Raw genomic sequence first — 22,423 nt, forward strand, 5'->3', positions numbered from 1 at the left:
GTCATGTTGAATGTCATGTAGAGGCCATGGGTTAAGGGTGAAAGGTGAATAGTTTAGGGGGAAACACGAGGGGAAACTTCTTCGCTAAGAAGGTGGTGCGCATGTGGGTCAGGCTGCCCGGGTAAGTGGTGCATGCAAGCTCGATTTCAATGCTTAACAGAAGTCTGGATAGGTGTGTGGCTGGCAGGGGTATGGTCCTGGGCGGTTTAAATGGTTTGGCATGGACTAGATGGGCTGAAGGACCTGTTTCTGTGCTGTGCTTTTCTATGACTATGAGGGGGAGGAGGCAAAGATGAAGTAGTGAGGAAGGAATGAGAGATTGTAGGGGAGAAGCGAGGGCCAAAGAAGAGGAGAAGGGAGGAGGCATCAAGGAGGTGGTGGGTATATGGGAGGGGGAATGATAACAAGGAAGAGGGGGTATGGGAGGAGTGGTAGGGGGTTCATTCAGGATGGTGAATGAGAGGGAGTGGAATGGAGGGAGGAGAGGGGTGATGCTGAATGGAGGGAGTGGAAGATTTCCCTGTGGGAGGAACCACTGTCGGGAAGGGAATGGTCACTGTCATGGGGCACGAACTCCAGTTCTCCACTCCCCTCTTTCCCTCTCCTCCCCCTTCCTCCTTGTCCCTTCTGGCATCTACCCAGCCTACTCTCATCCTTCCCGTCCCCTCCACTACCCATATCTCTTCACCCCTTTCATACGTCACCAAAGACTGGCACATTTTCCCAGATGTACAGCGGAAAGCATCACTCTCTGTTATGGAGGCTTGAACGATCGGGATCAGAAAAAGCTGTGGAGTGTTGTAGATGCAGCCGGTTCCATCACAAACACAACGTGTAAACCATTGAGAACAACTTCAGGAGAATGTGCTGCAAGACGGCACCCATCACTTTCTGGGACGGAATCAGCGAGGCCTGAAGACCCACTGTCATCATTTTAAGAACAACTTCTTCCTTTCTGCCATCAGATTTCTGAATGGTCCCAGAATCCATGAACACCACATCACTGTTTCTCTGTTGCACTTTTCATTTAATTTTGTAACTTAGTCATTTTTTTGTGTTTTGTTCTGTACTGCCGCCACAAAACAACACATTTCGGGACCGATGTCAGTGATCATGAACTTGATCCTGATTGCGTCCCCTCCCCCCTCAAATCCTCACCCCATCTCCTCCCCTTTCCCCTTCACGCCGCAGGTGTCGCTGCAGTTGGAGTTAGCGCGTGCGACGCTTCCAGCCGCCGTGTGGCACTGTAGCAGGAGGTCCGCCTTCGACGAGGTGTGCGCAAGATGGGCGGCGTCGGCGACGGGTCGCCAACGACGGCGGGGCAAGATGGACGGCTGGGAGGAGGTCTCGGTCCTCCCAGGTCCGTGAGGGCGGCGTGGGAGGGTGGTGGGGGGGGGCGCGGAGAGGGCGGAGGGAAGGGTAGATGGAGGAAAGGGGTAGGGGTAGGGGTTGGGGTTGGATGGGGGCGGGAGATGCAGAAAGAGTAGAGTGGTGGGTGGGTGGGAAAGAGGGAAGCTAGAGGGCAAGAGTAATAGGGAGTTGGGAATGGGAGAGATGGGGACTGCTCCAGAAGCGCCCCCAGTTCCTCCGGCCTTCCCTCTTCCAGCTGCGGACATTGGGATGAGCAGCAGCAGCAGCAGCGTCCAGTCTTGCTGTTCATGAGATTGGTCCAAACTGGACAGTCACCACTGTGTAGAGGAAATTGCGCTCTGTCCGAATCTGCGAGCTTGATAGGGCTGAGTAAAAGCAGCTCCCCTCTGTGTCTGACCCCGGGAGTGTGTGATGGGACGGTGTGGAGGGAGCTTCACTCTGTGTCTGACTCTGGGAGTGTGTGATGGGACGGTGTGGAGGGAGATTCACTCTGTGTCTGACTCTGGGAGTGTGTGACGGGACGGTGTGGAGGGAGCTTCACTCTGTGTCTGACCCCGGGAGTGTGTGATGGGACGGTGTGGAGGGAGCTTCACTCTGTGTCTGACCCTGGGAGTGTGTGACGGGACGGTGTGGAGGGAGCTTCACTCTGTGCCTGACCCCGGGAGTGTGTGATGGGACGGTGTGGAGGGAGCTTCACTCTGTGTCTGACCCCGGAAGTGAGTGACGGGACCGTGTGGAGGGAGCTTCACTCTGTGTCTGACCCCGGGAGTGTGTGACGGGACGGTGCGGAGGGAGCTTCACTCTGTGACTGACCCTGGGAGTGTGTGATGGGACGGTGTGGAGGGAGCTTCACTCCGTGTCTGACCCCGGAAGTGAGTGACGGGACGGTGTGGAGGGAGCTTCACTCTGTGTCTGACCCTGGGAGTGTGTGATGGGACGGTGTGGAGGGAGCTTCAGTCTGTGTCTGACCCTGGGAGTGTGTGATGGGACGGAGCGGAGGGAGCTTCACTCTGTGTCTGACCCCGGGAGTGTGTGATGGGACGGTGTGGAGGGAGCTTCACTCTGTGTCTGATCCCGGGAGTGTGTGATGGGACAGGGTGGAGGGAGCTTCGCGCTGTGTCTGACCCCGGGAGTGTGTGATGGGACGGTGCGGAGGGAGATTCACTCTGTGTCTGACCCCGGGAGTGTGTGATGGGACGGTGCGGAGGGAGCTTCACTCTGTGTCTGACCCCAGGAGTGAGTGATGGGACGGTGCGGAGGGAGCTCCACTCTGTGTCTGACCCCGGGAGTGTGTGATGGGACGGTGCGGAGGGAGCTTCACTCTGTGTCTGACCCCGGGAGTGAGTGATGGGACGGTGCGGAGGGAGCTCCACTCTGTGTCTGACCCCAGGAGTGTGTGATGGGACGGTGCGGAGGGAGCTTCACTCTGTGCCTGACCCTGGGAGTGTGTGATGGGACAGCATGGAGGTGAGTTTGACTACCTTTCCGATTCCCTCTCTGACAGGAGGATCGAATGCCCGAGGACGATGAAGATTAAACGACACTTTGAAAAGGAAGCCGAGTAAGTGACAAACGTGTTTCTGAAATACCCCCAGTATTCAATGCCTAGTCCCAACCCTTGAGAAGTTGGGGGTGAACCACTTCATCTCTTCCTGGTGTTGGGGCTCCCAGGCTGGGAACTGTGCACACTGCGTCCAGTGAGAGTCTGACCCAGAGGAATCCGGAGACAAGAACCGTATACGGTGCTCCTGGAGTGGGTCTGACCAAGTGGATACGGAGACGAACCGTGTACGGTGCTTCCGGAGCGGTAGTAACCTATGGGATAGAGATGGGAACTGTGCAGTGCTCCCATTGTTGGTCCAAAGGATACAAAGAAGGGAATGGAAATCTTATCTCCCCCTTTGATCTCCATCCAGGGGTCCCTCACCCAAACACTTCTTATCAGAGGAAGCCATGGCAGAGCGATTCACCTGCTTGAGTCTCGGTAACGACCATGTTTACAGTACCAACGGTTTTCCTATGTCCCGGAACCGAGCAACGGCGGGTGGCCCAGACAGCTACCAGGACCCAGAGGACAGGTAACCTCTGGGAATGTGTGATGGGACGGTGTGGAGGGAGTTTCACTGTGTCTGACCTCGGGAGTGTGTGATGGGATGGTGTGGAGGGAGTTTCACTGTGTCTGACCCTGGGAGTGTGTGATGGGATGGTGTGGAGGGAGTTTCACTGTGTCTGACCCTGGGAGTGTGTGATGGGATGGTGTGGAGGGAGCCTCACGCAATGTCTAACCCCACAGTGGGTAATGGGACTGTGTGATAGGAGTTTAACCCCGGGAGTGTGTGATGGGACGGTGTGGAGGGAGTTTCACTGTGTCTGACCCCGGGAGTGTGTGATGGGACAGTGTGGAGGGAGCTTCACTCTGTGTCTGACCCCGGGAGTGTGTGATGGGACAGTGTGGAGGGAGTTTCACTGTGTCTGACCCCGGGAGTGTGTGATGGGACGATGTGGAGGGAGATGCACTGTGTCTGACCCTGGGAGTGTGTGATGGGACAGTGTGGAGGGAGCTTCACTCTGTGTCTGACCCCGGGAGTGTGTGATGGGACAGTGTGGGGGGAGTTTCACTGTGTCTGACCCCAGGAGTGTGTGATGGGACAGTGTGGGGGGAGTTTCACTCTATGTCTGACCCCGGGAGTGTGTGATGGGACGATGTGGAGGGAGCTTCACTCTGTGTCTGACCCCGGGAGTGTGTGATGGGACAGTGTGGGGGGAGTTTCACTCTATGTCTGACCCCGGGAGTGTGTGATGGGACAGTGTGGGGGTAGCTTCACTCTGTGACTGATCTGGGAATGTGTGGTGGGATGGAGTAGGGGGATTCTCATTCTGTGTCTGTACTCCGTGAACCCCCCAGGCTCAGGACGGAGCTGAAGGAGGAAGTGCTGGCCAAGGACGTGGAGTTGGATGGGATGTTTGACATGAGCGACAGTCGGGTCCTTGTTCTCTCCCCTGATCTGCAGCTCGAGCTGAGCCGTCCCGTGGACATCCTTCCCCCAGAGATTCTGCATTCCCTGTGAGTGACTCCCACCTTCCCCAACCCCAGGGTCAGTGAGGGAGCGAGAAGAGACAGTGAGGAGGGAATGAGGGGTATTGTTAGAGGGAGAGGGGCAATGAGGGGATGGGGTGAGAGGGGAAAGAGGTACAAGGAGAGAGATTGAGAGAGACTAGACAAGACAGAGATAGGCCTCCCACCCCTTCCTTTCCCTACACCTGCGATGGGAGAGTGGGAAAGGATGGGCCAGCGAAAATGGAGGCAGAAGGGGAGGGTGGGAGGGACAGAAGTAAGGCGGGGTGGAGACTATCAGGAGCAAGGGGAAGGAGGGGTTACAGGAGTGAGGGAAGGAAGGGCCAGTGAGGAGGGATTGATCCAGAGCCCGCTGACCCCTGTGTCTTCACCCCGCCAGGAACCACCCCTGCATGGAGCTGTTGCTGTGGCAGCCCCCGGGACACTCGGCCCATCGAGCAATACGGTCCCTCGGCCTCGGTCTGTCCGGCAGCGAGACGGGGGTCGCCGGTCCCACCACCCCGAGGAACCAAGAGAGAAGGACAGCCGAGGAGGAGGAGATGGACGTCTGACCAGAGGGTGGCCGGGTTGGGGACTGACCCACGTCAGAAATAAATATCAATGATCATCTGGTTGTGTATCTGACACCTGGTCATGGAGGGGGAAGAAAGGACTGTGAACCCGAAGCCCGGCCCTGGGTGGGGGACGGGACTGTGTGTCAGAAGCCCGTTCCCAGAGGGTGGGGGACGGGACTGTGTGTCAGAAGCCCAGTCCCAGAGGGTGGGTGACAGGTGATGTGTTCCTCTCCTCCCCAAGTGTGGGTAGGGAGGGGGAGGACAAATTACTGAAATCTTGGCGATGTTTTATCTCAATTTAAATTTTACTTCATACATTATTTGATTCCATGATCGGTTACATTCCCAGCGACAAAAAAAAATTTATACAAATATTACAGAGAGAGGTTATAAATTTCAGAGAAACCATAATTAGCATTAGTGCAAAATCATCTGGGGTGGCGTTAGTTAATTCGCGATATCGGAATGTTGACAGAGAGAGGGAAAGGGACGAGGGGAAGGAAATTTGGGCGGGGGGAGAGTTTGGTCCGAATGTGGGAGGGAGGCAGGACCATTCCTGCAATGAGCAGTGTAGCAGGAGACATCATAATCCCACTGACATCGAGTGAAACAGTGAGGGGCAGATCAAAATCACTACGAGTGGGAAATCAGGTGCACGGGTTACGGTGAGGGGTTACCGGTGTTACAGTGAGGGTGGGAGGGTACTGGTGTTAGGTGTGTGTCATTGACAAAGCGAGTGTTATGGGGAGTGTTAGTGTTACAGTGAGGGGTGGGAGGGAACCAGTGTTAAGTGTGTGTCAGTGACAAAGCGAGTGTTATGGGGAGCATTAGTGTTACAGTGAGGGGTATAGGGAGTATTGGTTTTACAGTGAGGTGTGTGGGAAATCTGTGTTGGGGTGGGAGGTATTGGTGTTACAGTGAGGGGTAGGGGTATCGGTGTTACAATCAGGAGTGTAGGGAGTATCGGTGTTATGGTGAGGAAGAGTCAGTGTTACAGTGAGGTGTGGGGGAAATCTGTGTTGGGGTGGGGATATCAGTTTTACAGTGAGGGGTGTGGGATATCGGTTGTTATGATCAGGGGTGCAGGGAGTATCGGTGTTATGGTGAGGAAGAGTCAGTGTTACAGTGAGGTGTGGGGGAAATCTGTGTTGGGGTGGGGAATCTGTTACGGTGAGGGGTGTGGGATATCGGTGTTGGGGTGGGGATGTCAGTTGTTATGATCAGGGGTGCAGGGAGTATCAGTGTTGCGGGGAGGGATGAGGGAGAGTATTAATGTTACAGTGAGAGGTGCAGGATCTGTGTTGGTGGGGGGAGGTATCAGTTTTACAGTGAGGAGTGAGGGGGTGTTGGTGTCACAGTGAGTGTTATGGGGCATATTAGAGTTATAATGAGGTGTGTGTGTTTAGTGCTTGAGGCCACACACACTGTTAAACCTGTGTCATTTCATTCACCCTCCCAGTGCCTTTTTGGACCCTGGTGGGCAGGATTTAGTGAGACCCCACACTGACTCGCCCTTCTCACCTAAATTCAGACCAGTGCAACGCCAGGTTGATGACTAAAAACCTTGTTGCCTCCCGTTCTGGAACCATGGAGAAAGGTGAAACCTCTGCAAAATAAGCCTGTCTCCCATTCCTGGGGTCTCATCAACTCCCCCCACCATCCGGAGGTGTTTCCCAGTTGGTCCGGCACCCATCTGGCATTCATTAGGCAGAGGAATTCCAACTAGGAATTACTGCCTCGCTCCACTACTGTTGGGAAGAGTTGGGGTGGAACGGGGCGCACTCTTGGACACTGGGGAACCCACCAAATGCTAAGGCGTAGGGCATTAGGACCTCGGGGTGCCTAACAAATGCAAGTGATGTGGACATTTGGCCCCTGGGAGGAAACCCGAGGAACACTACAATGCCTTTTATGCTAGGGAAGCCTTGCCAGATGGAACAGTTGTGGGCATTAGGATCCCCTGGAATTCAGAGAGGGTACTGGGACTCCACTCAGCACAATAGTGCAGACATTTGAACCCAGCAGAACTAATGGAGCAAAATATTTCATGTTTGGACCCTGGGGAGCCCACTGAATACACCCACGTGGGCACAGAACAAAATACTGCAAGAATTTAGACCGGACACTTGGACCCTGAGGAATCCACCGAGCACAATGCTGCAGGCATCTAACAGGACCCTGGGAAACCCACTGAATGTGCTCATTTGGGTCTTAGTGCCCATACTGCAAGCATCTGGACCCCACACTGTGGACATCTGAATCACGGGGAACCCAGTAAGCTCAATCGTGTGGCGGAAGTCCAAAAGCAAACCCTGTCAGAACCCACTCAATACACCGCAGACCAACAGGATCCGGAGAAATCGCTAAACACACAATCATCCAATAAAATCCCAATAGCCCATACATCACTGGCCAGTGTAACCAGTTAATACACATCAATTGGACTTAAGGGATCCAGTAATTACAGGACTAGCCAATAGGATCCAGGAAAATCCAGTAATTACAACACTTAAGTAGAGAACCCACATGGGGATGCAGCAGTAATTACAGAACTAGCCAATGGGATTTGGGGAGATCTAGTAATTACATCAACGAGCTAGAGATCTCTGAGGATCCAGTAGTTACATCACTGATTGATAGGACCCTGGAAAGGATCCAGTGCAAATGCACACACACACACATCAGTATGGGCATTAGGACCTGGTGGAAGCGGGCAGGCCCAGACAGTCCCCCTGCCTGTTGGGTGAGCTGCAGAGGGCTGGGGTCAGGCGTGCCGGCTCCCCTGGGTCCACCTGCTACCACCCCAACCCGTGCCGCTCCCCACCCACCCCTGGACACTTGGATCAGCAGCATTTCTTGACGGCAGGCTTCTTCTTGGGCTTGTTGATCTTCACCACCTCGTTCTGCTGCTGCAGGCGTGCCAGGTTGTCCTTCTTGCACTTTAGCACCATGAAGGTGACCGCGTTAAACATCTGGGGGTGGGGGGAAAGAGAGCAGTGCAGGGAGATGGGAGGAGGATGTGTGGTTAGGGCAGGGAAGGAGAGAATAGGTTCATTTTCCCTTGGTAACTGACTGCCCCCCACCCCATCGCCTATCACCATTCCCTCCCTCAATAAATGCCCCCCCCCTCAATAAATGCCCCCCTCCCTTCTCCCCCCACCATCCCCACCCCAAAACACGATCCATCCTCCAATGCCAACCATCTCATGCTCAGTAAAACCCACCCTCCTGGACTAACCTTCTGTGGGTCACTACCCGTGGGAGAGCATCACGAGGGCATTGGAGGGTGAGGCAAGAGCCACAGAAGGGGACTCGGAGGGAAAGGGGAGAGGGTCTCAGGGAGAAAGAGGGGGTGGGGGACTTACAGGGGAGAGGTTGGGAGAGAATGCAGAAGGAGAAGAAAGGATCTGTGTTGGGGGGGGAGAATCCAATAGGGGAAGAGGGGGTCCTGGGCAGGGGAGGGAGGGGGGAAAGGGGAGGGAGGGGGGAAAGAGGAGGGAGACGGGGAGGTGAAGAGGAGGAAGGGGAACTGGGAAGTGGGGAGGGGGTGGAGTGGTGAGAGAATCTCAGGAAGGGAGCGAGAGGGTCCTGAGAAAAAGTGTGATGTGAACCTTCACTTCCCCTCTCTCCACCACCCAAGCCGTCCCCCACAGCCCGCCCATTCCACCCACCTCCTCCACGTTGGTGTTCTCCTTGGCGCTGGTCTCGAAGAGACGAATCCCCACCTGGTCGCAGAAACGCTTTGCGTCAGCGTATTCCACCTGCCGTGCTAAGGGGTCTTCGTTCTTGTTCCCCACTGAGGGTCCGAGGGAGAGAGAGAGAGAGAGAGAGAGAGTCAGAGAATGAAGGAGCCCAGGGAGAGTGTGTGGTGGGGAGGGTGGGAGAGAGCGCGGTGTGGGGGGGAGGGGGAAGGGGGAAAGAAGAGGAGCATTGGGGAGGAAGGGATAAGGGAAGTGCAAGGGACCAAGAGGTGGGAGAGGTACGAGATGGGGGATGAGGGAGAGGAGCTCCAGAGAACCAACCCCCTTTCCCCCACCTTTGTAAGCCCTCAGAATTCCCTTACCCAGGACCTTGGAGACGGTGTCGCAGTTCTGACTGATCTCGTGCAGCCACCTCTTGACGTTGACGAAGGACTCGGGGTTGGTGACATCATAAACTATGATCACCCCATGGGTGTTGCGGTAATACCTGAAAGAGTGATGTTTGTGGGTGGGGAGACACAGGTTGGGGAGTAGTCAGCAGCCTGCCAGACACATCGTCACACGAACCCCACCAACCTCTTCACCCCCTGCCCCAGCCCTCATTCTGTCCCACTCTCCCTCACTCATGCCGGGAGATCATTCCTACACATTCGATCATGCGCTCCACCTCTTCTCAGTCCAGGGGCACTGAGCTGGGACGTGGTGCCCTAGCTCTGAAAATCTGGACAGGAACATTTCAGATCCTGAGCAACTTTCAGTCTAGTAAGTGGGAACACAAATAACCAGGAAAGCTTGGGAGAAAGTTTTAATATCCCAAGTTGCTTTGACAGTCTAATAAGTAGAAGAGCAGGAGATTACAGAAGCTTGAACAGGGGTTCCCAGCCTTTTTTAATGCCTTGGACCCCGACCATTACCCGAGGGATCTGAGGACCTCAGGTTGGGAACCCCTGCTTGAGAGAAACATTAACAATCCTGAGGGGTTTAGACAGTCTAGTAAACGGGGAGATTACAGAACTAAGATCGCTAGATAGTAGCATACACAAAATGCTGGAGGAACTCAGCAGGTCATGTGGAAGTGTATAAACAGTTTACGTTTCAGGCTGAAACCCTTCTGCAGGACTGGAAAGGAAGGGGTAAGACACCAGAATTAAAAGGTGAGGGGAGGGCAGGGGAAAGACTAGCTAGAAGATGATAGGTGAAGTCAGGTGGGTGGGAAGGGGTTGGAGAAGAAGGAATCTGATGGGAGAGGGAACCAGGAGATAATAGGCAGATGAGAAGAGGTACTGTAAGAGGCCAGAGTGACGAATGGGGGTGGGGGGTGGGGGGTGGGGAGAGGAAAATTATTTTTTTTACCGGAAGGAGAAATGGTTATTCATGCCATCTGGTTGGAGGCTACCCAGATGGAATACAAGGTGTTGATCCTCACCCTGTGGCAAAAGAGGAGGCTGTGGACCGACAAGTTGGAACGGGAATGGGGATAGGAATTAAAATGGTTGGTCACCAGGAAATTCCACTTTTGGCGGATGAAGCGGATTTGCTTGACGAAGCAGTTCGCCAACTTGCATTGGGTTTCACCAACGTAGAGGAGCACTGGAAGCAATCCCAACTGATTTGCAGGTGAAGTGCTTCCTCACCTGGAAGAACTGTTTGGGGCTCTGAATGGAGGTAAGGGGAAATGGGCAGAAGTAGCTTTTTGGTTGCTTGCAGGGGTATGTACCAGAAGGGAAATCAGTGGGGAGGGATGAACAGAGAAGGAAATCACAGCACCTCATATTTTCTGTGAAAAGCAGAGAGTGAGGAGGAGGTAAAGATGTTTGGTGATAGGATCCCATTGAAGGCGGCGGGAGTTGTGGAGAATGATGTGTTGGATGCGGAGGCTCATGGGTGGTAGGTAAGGACAAGAGAAACTCTATCCGTGTTAAGGTGGTGGGAAGATAGGTGAATGCAAATGCAGGGAATGCAGGTAAGGACAGCATCAATGGTGGAGGAAGGGAAATCCTGTTCTTTGAAGAAAAGAAGGACATGTCTGATGTCTTGGAAAGGAAAACTGTACCCTGGGAACATATGCAGCTGAGAGATAAACTGGGAGAAGGAAAAAGCATTTTTACAGGAGACGGTGGGGAAAAAAGTATAGTCAAGATAGTCGTGGGAATCGGTAGGTTTATAGATGTTGGCAGACAGTTTGTTTCTAGAGATGGAGACAGGGAAATCGAGAAAGAGGAGGGGGTATCAGAAATGGACCATGAATTTAAGGGCATGGTGGAAGTTACAGGCAAAGTTGATGAAATTAACGAGCTCTGCATGGGTGCGTGAAGCAGCATCAATGCAGTGGTCAATGTGGCAGAGGAAGAGTTGGAGCATGGACTGTTCGACGTAGCCAATGAAAAGGCAGGCACAACTGGGGCCCACACAGGTGCCCATGGCTACCCCTTGAATCTGGAGGAAGTGGAGGAGCCAAAGGAGAAATTGTTGAGGGTGAGAAACAGATCTGCCAGATGGAGGAAGGTGGTGGTGGAAGGGAGCTGACTGCGTCTATTCTTGAGAAGGAATCAGAGGGCTTTAAGGCCTTTTGATTGGGGAGAGAAGTGTAGAGGGACTGGACACCTATGGTGAAAATGAGGGAGTCAGGGCCAGGGAATTGAAAGCCGTTGAAGAGATCGAGAGCACGGTGAAGTGTTGCAGACGTAAGTGGGATGGGACTGAACTCTTCCCGCCTATATCTGAAGGCAGTACGTTGGGAGAGCAAGTGATCAGGAAGCTGGAGTGAGAGATCGACAATATGGTGTGGGTGGACGGTATGGAAGTGGGGAATAGCAAATAAACAGGAAGCTGGAGTGAGACATCAAAGACCCTGAGGGGTTTCTACCATCTAGTAAACTGGGAGAGCAAGTCATCAAGGTACAAAATGAGACATCCAAGATATGAGAGGTTTTGACAGTCTGGTAGGCAGGAAGTGCAAGTAACCAGGAAAGACTGGGGGAAACATTACAAGATTGGGAGGGGGGCTGAATCCTAAGGTTGGGAAGTCACATCTCAGCTTTACAGAGCTCTGGTGAGAGCGCACCTGGGGAACGGGGAGCAGTCCCACTCTCCTTATTCAAAGTGTGTTAAAGCCTTGGCAGGGGTTTTGGAGGAGGGAATGGTGCAGTTGGTCAGCAGCACGGCACAGGGAAGGCTCTCAGCCCCTGTCTGTGCTGACCCATTTTGCCCCACCTACACCAATCTCACTATCCCACCAGTCTCTGCCTCACCAATTTAAGTATCTAAATGTCTCACAAGTAGTGATCATCTCTTATTCTGCCGAGTTCCAGACATCTCTGCTCTTTGTGTGACCCTTCCCAACCTCCTTTCTGTCTCTCTCATTCAGCCTCTGCCTTCTAGTTTCAGACTTCTCTACCTTGGGGGAGTGGGGGAAGGGGTGAAGAACCACCCATCCTGTCTACAACCCCTCAGACCAACACACAAGGCACTGGAGGGACTCAGCAGGTCAGGCAGCACCTAAGGAGGAAGTGTGCAGTCAGCATTTCAGACCGAGACCGCTCCACCCAGTCTGAACACAGGCTCTCGTATCTTGTCTGCTCCTGTTGGCTTTCCCCTCGGCCCCTTTCCGCTCTGGGGAAAACAGTCTCAGCCACTCCAATTCCTGCCAAGATCTAAGGTGCTCGAAAGCCAAGTAACATCCTGGTGAATGTCCTCTGCCACCAGTCAGCTCAAATGGCCCACGTTGACCAAGATTCCCATCTAAGCTTGTCCCATTTTCCCATGTTCGGCCCATGATCTTCCAAAGGGTGAGCAGCTTCAAATTCCTGGGCATCAACATCGCAGAGGATCTATCCCAACACTTTGATGCAATCGTGAAGCCTCTACTTCATTTTGAGTTTGAGAAGATTTGGTACCACACCAAAAGACTGTAGCAAATTTCTACAGAGGTATGTTGAAGAACATTCTGTCTGGTTGTATCACTGTCTGTTATGGAGGCTGCAGAGGATTGTAGGCACGTCACTGGCACAACCCTCCCCACCATCGAGGACATTTGCAAAATGCAACATCACCTTCTGGGATGCTGCCTTCACCCTCACTGTCTGGGACATGCCTCTCCTCGTTGGAACCCACACTCAGTATCTCCATTTGATCCTGGGAATGCATGATGGGACAGTGTGGAGAGAGCTTCATTCTGTCTGACCCCAGGAGTGTGTGATGTGATTTAGAAGGAACTTGAGAGGCAACCTTTTCACCCAGAGTTGCCAGACAGGTACACTATCAACACTGGAAAAAAAACTTGGACAGATACATGGATGTGAAAGGTTTAGAGAGATATTGACCAAACGTGGGCAATGGGTCTAGCTTAGGTGAGAATCTTAGCTGGCATAGACTGTCTGGGACAAAGGGCCTGTTTCCCTGCTTTGTGACCCTGAGGCTCAGTACAATGGAGATTGAGCTCTCCCTGCTCATTGAGGCTCCTCCGCACCATCCCCCTGCGGACAGCCCAGCCGGATCTGAAGTCCCCTCGTGACTAGAAGACTGTTATCACACAGCCTCAGATTTGAGGAGAGAGGCTGGGAGGGCGGGGTGAACTTACGTGGAAGTGATTGTCCGGAACCGCTCCTGGCCAGCCGTGTCCCAGATCTGCAGCTTCACCTTCTCCCCGTTCACGTCCACCGTCCGGATCTTGAAATCCACTCCGATTGTAGTGATGTAGCTGCCTGGTGAAGGCAGGGTTCAGACAGGGAGGGAGTTATTGGTGAACAAGACACACTGCCCCCACTTCACACACTCCTCTGGGACCAGAGCAGCAGCGTCGGGCACACTGTCCTCTCCTCCCCGCTCCTGGACCTGGTATTGGACACACCATCCTCTCCCCTTACTCTGGGAGTGGGCATGGGCACACTGTCCTCTCCTCCTACCCGCCTGGACCTGGTATTGGACACACCATTCTCTTCCCTTATTCTGGGAGTGGGCATCGGGCACACTGTCCTCTCCCTCCTTAGGGACTGGGCATTGGACACGCTGGTCTCTCCTTCTCCACCCCAACCTCTGGAACCAAGCTTCGGTCTCACTGTCCCCTCCCCCCCCAACCCCACGAGGCAATTTCCCACAGGCTCTCCTACCTGAGAACGTGTTGTCAGCAAAGCGAAGCAGCAGACTGCTCTTTCCCACTCCTATTGAGAAAGACATCAAAGTAAATGAATTTCTGTCACATGCGATACCCGGCAGTGTGTAATGGGACAGTGTGAATGAGCTTCACTCTGTATCTGACCCTGAGAGTGTGTCATGGGATGATACAGATGAGATTCAGCCTGTGACCCCAGGAATGTGTGATGGGACAGTGCAGGAGGAGCTTCACTCTGTGCCCAACTGCAGTAATGTGTGATGAGATGGTGCGGAGGCTCTGTGTCTGTGTGTGTTTACGTGGTTTCTGAGCCGTGTGTGGATGTATGTTCTCCCTGTGAACAGGGTGCTCCTGTTTCTTCACGCACTCTGGCACAGTGGGGCGCATTGGGTGCTGTGGATCGTCCTGTCTGTGTACAAAGGGAGGGAGGAAAGAGGGAAGCCAGCAATGACAGCTTGGATTTGATTGGGGATTTACAAGGGTACTCTCCCTTCCACCTCCGCACCCCCCAAACCAGCCTCGGTGTCTGATACAACTCAGACTCGGAGTTGTCAGCTCTTCCCGATTTCCCACCCTTCCTTCCCGAAGAAACTTCCCGTTTACCCCAATTGTCTGACGCACAGTTCACCTACACCTGAACACACACACGGGGTATAAATGCAATTGGAGAGTCACCGATCCCGTTCACTCCCAATGAACCCCACCCCTTCCCAAACAAAAGAAGATCTGCAGATGCTGAAAATCCAAGCAACGCACACAAAATGCTGGAGGAACTCAGCAGGCCAGGCAGCATCTGAGGATAAGGATTATAGTGGACGTTTCAGGCAGAGACCCTTCATCAGGACTGGAGGAGTCAGAGTGTAAAAGGAGGAAGGAAGGAAGAACCACAAGGTGATAGGTGAAACTGGGAGGGAGGAGGGGTGAAAGAGGACTGCAGAAGGGGGGTGGGGTCTGATAGGACAGAAGGCCATGGAAGAAAGAAAAGGTGGAGGAGCACTAGAGGGAGGTGATGGGCAGGCAGGGAGATAAGGTGAGAGAGGAAATGGGAGTGGGTAATGGTGAAGGGGGGGGACATTAATGAAGTTCAAGAAATCGATGTTCAAGCCATCAGGTTGTAGGCTAGCCATATGGAATACAAGGTGTTGCTCCGCCAACCTGAGTGTGGCCTCATTGAGGCAGTAGAGGAGCCCATGGACTGACATGTCCAAATGGGAATGGGAAGTGGAAGTGGAATTAAAATGGGTGGCCACTGGGAGATATCGTATTTTCTGGCAGATGGAGCGTAGGTGCCCACCCCTTCCCATTCACCCCCATCGTCTGCACTCCCAGTGGGACCTCACCCCCTTCCCATTTACTCCCAGCATCCGCACACAGCAGGAATTTGACCCTGGACAGTCTCACGCCCGACTGTGAAAGGAGGAGGGTTGGACTCAGGGCTAGTAACCCCATCCCGTAGAAAGCCAGAGCCACAGACAGAAGCACCACAGACCTCATTGCCGGGATAGAAAGGACGGTGTGGTCAAAGCAGAAACCACAGGGCCGATCAGCCTCCTTACTGGCCCAGGAAAGGAGTCTCTGGTGAGCCGCTGACGGCGGCCTATGGCCCAGTGGGGGATGAAGCACTACAGTGCAGGCAGGACTAATCACCATAAAAAGAAACAACTAAATTGGGCAAAAGAGGGATAGTGAGGTAGTGTTCATGCATCACTCAGAAGTATCGATGGCAGGTGAACAAGATGGTCTTCACCAGTCAAGGCAGCAAAAATAAAGCAGGGAATTTATGTCACAGTGGTGTACTGGGTAGCAGAATGGCATTACAGCGCCAGTGACTGGGGCTCTATTCCGCCACTGTGTAAGGAGTTTGCACTTCCTCCCTGTGGGTTTCCTCCGGGTGTTCCAGTTCCCTTACACATTCCAAAGAGAAACTGCGTACAGTTAGTAAGTTGTGGGCATGCTGTTTCGGCACCTTGTTACCCTGGCACATCCTCGGACTGCGTTGGTCATTGACGCAAACGACACGTTTCACGATGTTTCGATGTACGTGTGACGAACAAAACCGATCTTTGCTTTTGTTGTACAAGATCCTGAAGAAGCCCCATTTGGGGTATTGTTTTCAGTCTTGGTCACCTTGCTGCAGGAAAGATGTTACTGAGCAGAAAGCATGCTGAAAAGATTCTCAAGGATGTTGACTGGATTCGGGGCTGGTCTGCAGGGAGAGATTGCAGAGACTCCACCTGGAATGCAGGAGATTGAGAAATGACCTGACAGAGATATACAAGATCACGAGGGCAGAGACAGGGTGAAGGTACAATCATTTGCCCGAGAAGCAGTTTCGAAACACAAGGCAAGGCAGAAGAGAAGAGGCGAGAAACTACAAGGAAACACAGTGAGCAATGGGAAGAACTCACTGCGGAACAGTCAGCAGATGAGACTAGCTCATTTGGAAACACAGTCAGCAAACAGGATGAACTCACTGGGAAACTGTCAGCAGATGGGACGTACTCACTGGGAAACACATTGAGCCGATGGGACAGACTCACTGAGAAACTCCATCACAGATGAGACTGACTCACTGGAAAACAGTCTGGAGAAAGAACAAACTCACTGAGAAACTCAGTCAGCAGATGGGACACACTCATTGGGAAACTCAGATTGTACTTGAACTGCAAAATACAATCGGCAGACAGGACTACACTGGGAAACTGAGATCGTACTTGCACTGCAAAATACAATCAGCAGACAGGACTACACTAGGAAAATCAGATCGTACTAGCACTGCAAAATACAATCAGCAGACAGGACTACACTAGGAAAATCAGATCGTACTAGCACTGCAAAATACAGTCGGCAGACAGGACTACACTGGGAAACTGTCAGCAGACAAGACTAACTCACTGGGAAACTGTCAGCAGACGGGACAAACTCACTGGGAAACACATTGAGCCGATGGGGCAGACTCACTCGTAAACTCAGTCACAGATGAGACTGACTCACTAGAAAACAGTCTGGAGAAGGAACTAACTCACTGGGAAACACTGTTAGCAATGTGACAAACTCACTGGGAAACACACTGAGCCGATGGGAAGAGCTCACTGGGAACCCGTCAGCAGATGGGACACTCTCTGGGAAACTGAGTCAGCAGATGGGATTAGCTCACTGGGTAACTATCGGCTGACGGGAAACTCAGACAGATCGTACTAGGACTGCGAAATAAAGTCAGAAATGGGACAAACTCGCTGGAAAACACAGTCAGCAGATGGGTCGAACTCATTGTGAAACACAGTCAGTAGATAAAATGAACTCATTGTGAAACAGCAAGGAGATGGGAAGAGCTCAGTAGGAAACACAGTTAGCAGATTGGACAAACTCACTGGAAAACAGACAGCAGATGGGATTAACTCCCAGGGAAACAGTCAGCAGATGAGACTAATTAACTGGGAAAGAGTCTTCGGATTGGACGAACTCACTGGGAAACAGTCTGGAGATGAAACTAACTCACTGGCAGCAGGCAGGACGAACTCATTGGGAAACAATCAGCAGATGAAACTGACTCACTGGGAAACACAGTCAGTAGTGAGCAAATGGGACCAAATCACTGGGAAACAGCGTGGAGATGGGATGAACTCACTGGGAAACAGTCAACAGACGGGACTAACTCACTGGGAAGCAATCGGCTGATGGGACTGACTCAATGTCAGAAGATGGGACAAGCTCACTGGGAAACACAGTCAGCCAACAGGACTAACTTACTGGGAAACTGTCAGAAATGGGGTTAACTTACTGGGAAACACAGTCAGCAGACGGGACTAACACACTGGGAATCAATCGGCTGATGGGACTGACTCCATGTCAGAAGATGGGACAAGCTCACTGTGAAACGCAGTCAGGCAACAGGACTAACGTACTGGGAAATTGTCAGAAATGGGGTTAACTTACTGGGAAACGCAGTCAGGCAACAGGACTAACGTACTGGGAAACTGTCAGAAATGGGGTTAATTTACTGGGAAACGCAGTCAGGCAACAGGACTAACGTACTGGGAAACTGTCAGAAATGGGGTTAACTTACTGGGAAACGCAGTCAGGCAACAGGACTAACTTACTGGGAAACTGTCAGAAATGGGATTAACTCACTGGGAAACACAGTCAGCAGACGGGACTAACTCACTGGCAATCAATCGGCTGATGGGACTGACTCAGTGGGAAACAATCAGAAGATGGGACAAGCTCACTGGGAAACACTGTCAGCAATGGGATGAACTCAATAGTAAATATAATAGATTGGACTAACTCACTGGGAAACACCTTCAGCAAATGGGACCAATTCAGTGGGAAACAGTCAGCCAATAGACTGACTCACTGGTAAACACGCTCAGATAGGACTAACACACTGCGCAATACAGTCTGCAGATGGGGCGAACTCACTAATTCACTGGGAAACAGTCTGCAGATGGGATGAACTCACTGGGAAACGGTCTGGAGATGAGACTAACTCACTGCGAAACACAGTCAGCAGATAGGACGAACTCACTGGGAAACACAGTCATATGGGACTAGAACTGTGAAATAGAGCTGGTAGATGGGACTAACTCACTGGGAAAATGTCAGCAGAAGGACAAACTCACTGGGAAACACACTGAGCCAATGGGACAGGCTCACGAGGAAACTCAGTCACAGGCGAGACTGACTCACTGGTAAACACAGTCTGGGGAAGCAACTAACTCACTGGGAAACACAGTCAGCAGATGGGACAGATTCACCGCGCAATACAGTCAGCAAATCAGACGAACTCGCTGTGAAACACAGTCAGCAATGAGATGTGCTCACTGGGGAATGGACAGCAGATGGGATTAACTCCCAGGGAAACAGTCAACAGATGGGACTAATTAACTGGGAAAGACAGTCTTCAGATTGGACAAACTCACTGGAAACAGTCTGGAGATGAGACTAACTCACTGGCGGCACGCAGGACGAACTCACTGGCAAACCATCAGCAGATGAAACTGACTCACTGGGAAACAGTGAGCTGTGTTTACCAGTGAGCAGTCAGCAGTGAGCAGATGGGACCAAATCACTGGGAAACAGCATGGAGATGGGATGAACTCACTGGGAAATAGTCAACAGACAGGATTAACTCACTGAGAAGCATTCAGCAGATGAGAAAAACTCACTGGAGAACTGTTTGCAGATGAAAATAATTCATTGGGAAACCCAGTCAGCAGACAGGACTAGCTCAGTGGGAAACACTGTTAGCATTGTGACAAACTCGTACGGCCAGATTTGGGAATAGCTTCTTTCCAACTGTGATAAGACTGCTGAACGGATCCTCACCCGGATCTGGGCCGTACCCTCCAAATATCCGGACCTGCCTCTTGGTTTTTTTTTTGCACTACCATACTTTCTCTTTTCTATTTATGAATTATAATTTAAATTTTTAATATTTACTATCAATTTGTAATCCAGGGAGTGCGAAGCGCAGAATCAAATATTGCTGTGATGATTGTATGCTCTAGTATCAATTGTTTGGCGACAATAAAGTAAACTCACTGGGAAACAGACAGAAGATGGGATGAACTCACTGGGAAACACATTGAGCCAATAGGATAGACTCACTGGGAAACTCAGTCACAGACAAGACTGACTCACTGGAAAACATAGTCTGGGGAAGGAACAAACTCACTGGGAAACACAGTCAGATCATACTAGGACTGTGAAATACAGTCAGAAATGGGACAAACTCACTGGGAAATAGTCACCATATCAGACGAACTCACTGTGAAACACAGTCAGCAGATGGGATGAACTCACTGGAAAACTGCAGATGAAACTAATTCAGTGGGAAACAGTCAGCAGATGGGATGAACTCACTGGGAAACAGCCTGGAGATGAGACTAACTCACTGTGAAACCCAGTCACTAGATGAGAAGAACTCATTGGGAACAGTCAGCAGATGGGACAAACTCACTGGGAAAAAGACTGCCAGCAGACTAGACTAATTAAATGGGAAACACAGTCGGCAGACGAGACTAACATACTAGGAAACACAGTCAGTATATGGAATCACTCACTGGGAAACACAGTCTAAAAATGGGACAAACTCACTGGGAATTAGCCAGCCCATGAGCCAAAGGGTCTTTTTCCCTCCTGTGAGACTTGTCCACATAAATCCCCGTGCACTCTTTCCATTTTAGCAACATCTTTTTTCCAGCATGCGACCAAAACTGAACACAATATTCCAACATCTCTTACAACTGTCCTATGACCCCAAACTCCTGTACTCAGTGGCTGGACTGACGAAGGCCAATATGCCAAGCTCCTTATTCACCACCCTGTGATGTCTGGGTCTCTCTCTTCTGCAACAATCTCCAGGGCCCCGGCATTCACTATGAAAGTCCTACCCCGGTTGGCTCTTCCAACGTGTAACACCTCAAACTTCATTGAATGAAGCTGCATTTGCCATTCCTCAGAACACTTCCCCAGCTGATCTAGATTCCCTGTAAACGCTCATAATATTTCTCACTGAAGCAGCACCAATTTTAATGCTGTGTTTAAATTGCTAAGCATGCCTTGTACAGGTAGACATGACAAAAGGCCCAGCATCGAGCTTTGGGAAACACCGCCAACCACCGGGCCTCCATTCCGAGAAACATCCTTCCCATGCAGCTTCCTACCATCCAGCCGGTTGTGAGTCCAGTTTGCCAGAGCCGGTGTGATCGAGGATCATTCTCTCAGACTTCCTCGTCTCGGACTCTCTCCCTCTCCTTCCTCTTTACCCAAAATGATACACCTCTCTACGCCCTCCCACTGCTCAAGCACTTTCATTTTCCCTCGCTCCTTCCCTTCCTCTCTCACCTCTTCCCCCTCTAATCTTACTACCCTACCCTCTAATTTCACTATCCCACCCTCTAATCTCGCTATCCCACCTCCATCTCCCTCTCATCACTCCCCCTCCTCACATCTCTGTCCCCTCCACCCTCCCTCTCCCCCCAATCATCCCCACTTCGCCCCCCAACCATTACCCCCTTCCCCAAACCCTCCTCTCCTTCTTCTCTCACCGCTGTCTCCGATGATGAGCAGTTTGAACAGATGGTCATAGTCCCTGCCCGCCATAGGGTGATTCCCGGGGCCGCAGGCCCGGGCCTCCCCTCCCTCCCTCCCTCGGCGGGTGCCGCCACCGATTCCGCTGTCCCGCCGTCCGACGCCCGTCCGTCCCTCCGCCCTCCGCTAGGCGCTGACGTCAACGCGCCGAGTCACCATCCGCCGCGGGGCCCGGACGTCTGCGCGTCGTCTGCTCAGTCCCCTGACGTCATGACGCTGCCTTCCGTCGGCCGCTGGCCCCCAGCACTGAGGGGCAAACAGGCGGCGCTTGGCTTCACGGGTTACCATGGAAACATCGACTTGGTCCTCCCGGAGACTGCGCCTCCTTGGCGATGGGATGCCAGGCGGAGGGACGGAGGGGTGTGAGAGGTGAGATGGGGAGGCTAGGGAGGGAGGAAGAAGGTAAGGAGCACTCACAACACGCTGGAGGAACTCAGCAGGTCGGGCAGCATCAGTGGAAAAGATCGGTCGACGTTTCGGGCCGGAACCCTTCGTCAGGATCGTAGGGGGAAGGGCAGAGGCCCTATAAAGAAGGTGGGGAGAGGGTGGGATGGAGAAGGTAAGGAGGGAGTGAACGATGAGGAAGGAGAGAGCAAGAATCCGAATCAGTTTATTTTACCATTGACATAAATAGTGAATTTTGTTGTTTGTGGCAGTAGTACAGTTACATGCCTAACAAATCATTTTGTTAAAAATAGAAAAAAAAGTTAATAAATACTGCAAAAGACGAATAATGAGGCAATGTTCATGAGCTGTTAAGAAATGTGATGACAGAGGGGAATAAGCAGTTTATGAACTGCTGAGTGTGGGTCTTCAAGCTCCTGTACCTCCTCTGTGAAGAAGGCCTGTCCCAAATGGTGAGGGACTTACTTAATGATGGAAGCCACCTTCTTCAGACATCACTTCGTGGAGATATCCTTGCTCCTTGGGAAGGGCTGTGCCGGTGATGGAGCTGTCTCAGACTACAACCCTCTTGTGATCCCGTGCATTGGCCCTTGCCTATCAGTCTGCGATGCAACCTACCAGGATGCTCTCTGCCGTATTCCTGTAGAAACTTGCTAGAGTTTTTGGTGACATACCGGATTTCCTCAAACTCCCGATGAAGTCGAGCCACTGACATGCTTTCTTCACGATTGCATCAATTTTTTGGGCCTCCAATAGATCCTCCGAGATGTTGACGCCCAGAATTTGAATCCGCCCACCCCTTCACCTGCTGACCCCTCCATGGAGACTGATGGGTCTTCAAAATTGACTACTACTACTACGACGACGTCGACTCAGTCCTAGGGGGCCGGCATCGGGCATGATGACGGACTCTCCACTTCTCCCTCTCCCTCATCAGTGTGTTCAGTTCATCTACATTAGCCACGCCGCTGTCTTTTAGGAACATGTTGACCATGGTCTTGGGAGGACGCCCAGGGTTCATCCTCCCATGCTTGGGCTCCCATATGATGACTAGGGTGACAGGTAGCTCGGGGTGGCGTAGACAGTGCCCCGCTAGTTGCGGTCTTCTTGC

At 52.2% G+C, this 22,423-nt stretch overlaps 2 protein-coding genes across 3 annotated transcripts; one reads left to right on the top strand and one right to left on the bottom strand.

The window, feature by feature from the left end:
- Positions 1 to 1,259: 1,259 nt before the first annotated feature.
- Positions 1,260 to 5,152, top strand: LOC134353967 (uncharacterized). The gene is made up of 5 exons (XM_063062572.1): positions 1,260 to 1,360; positions 2,876 to 2,932; positions 3,288 to 3,449; positions 4,277 to 4,435; positions 4,827 to 5,152. The coding sequence occupies exons 1-5, from the start codon at positions 1,284 to 1,286 to the stop codon at positions 4,996 to 4,998; spliced, it is 627 nt and encodes a 208-aa protein (XP_062918642.1). The 5' UTR covers positions 1,260 to 1,283; the 3' UTR covers positions 4,999 to 5,152.
- A 135-nt stretch (positions 5,153 to 5,287) lies between these two features.
- LOC134353968 (ras-related protein Rab-35-like) lies at positions 5,288 to 20,978 on the bottom strand. Of its 2 annotated transcripts, none has more exons than XM_063062574.1 (6): positions 20,865 to 20,978; positions 13,811 to 13,861; positions 13,282 to 13,405; positions 9,065 to 9,189; positions 8,673 to 8,797; positions 5,288 to 7,973 (listed from the first exon to the last, which is right to left on the bottom strand). In XM_063062574.1, the coding sequence occupies exons 1-6, from the start codon at positions 20,917 to 20,919 to the stop codon at positions 7,845 to 7,847; spliced, it is 609 nt and encodes a 202-aa protein (XP_062918644.1). In that variant the 5' UTR covers positions 20,920 to 20,978; the 3' UTR covers positions 5,288 to 7,844. The 2 variants fall into 2 exon arrangements, with proteins under 2 accessions (XP_062918644.1, XP_062918643.1); XM_063062573.1 differs by lacking the exon at positions 20,865 to 20,978 and adding an exon at positions 19,912 to 20,453.
- Positions 20,979 to 22,423: the final 1,445 nt, after the last annotated feature.

The sequence above is a fragment of the Mobula hypostoma genome, chromosome 11 (assembly GCF_963921235.1).
Source record: "Mobula hypostoma chromosome 11, sMobHyp1.1, whole genome shotgun sequence".
NCBI classification, from domain to species: domain Eukaryota; kingdom Metazoa; phylum Chordata; class Chondrichthyes; order Myliobatiformes; family Myliobatidae; genus Mobula; species Mobula hypostoma.

Bases quoted from the DNA above. Each gene is read 5' to 3' on its own strand.
- LOC134353968 (XM_063062573.1), bottom strand. From the start codon at position 19,972: ATGTGGACAAGTCTCACAGGAGGGAAAAAGACCCTTTGGCTCATGGGC. The intron at 13,406-13,810 runs GTAGGAGAGCCT...TGCCTTCACCAG, and splicing joins TGCTGACAACACGTTCTCAG to GCAGCTACATCACTACAATC. The intron at 7,974-8,672 runs GTGGGTGGAATG...CCCCACCCCCAG, and splicing joins AGAACACCAACGTGGAGGAG to ATGTTTAACGCGGTCACCTT.
- LOC134353967 (XM_063062572.1), top strand. From the start codon at position 1,284: ATGGGCGGCGTCGGCGACGGGTCGCCAACGACGGCGGGGCAAGATGGA. The intron at 2,933-3,287 runs GTAAGTGACAAA...ATCTCCATCCAG, and splicing joins CACTTTGAAAAGGAAGCCGA to GGGTCCCTCACCCAAACACT. The intron at 4,436-4,826 runs GTGAGTGACTCC...TCACCCCGCCAG, and splicing joins CCAGAGATTCTGCATTCCCT to GAACCACCCCTGCATGGAGC.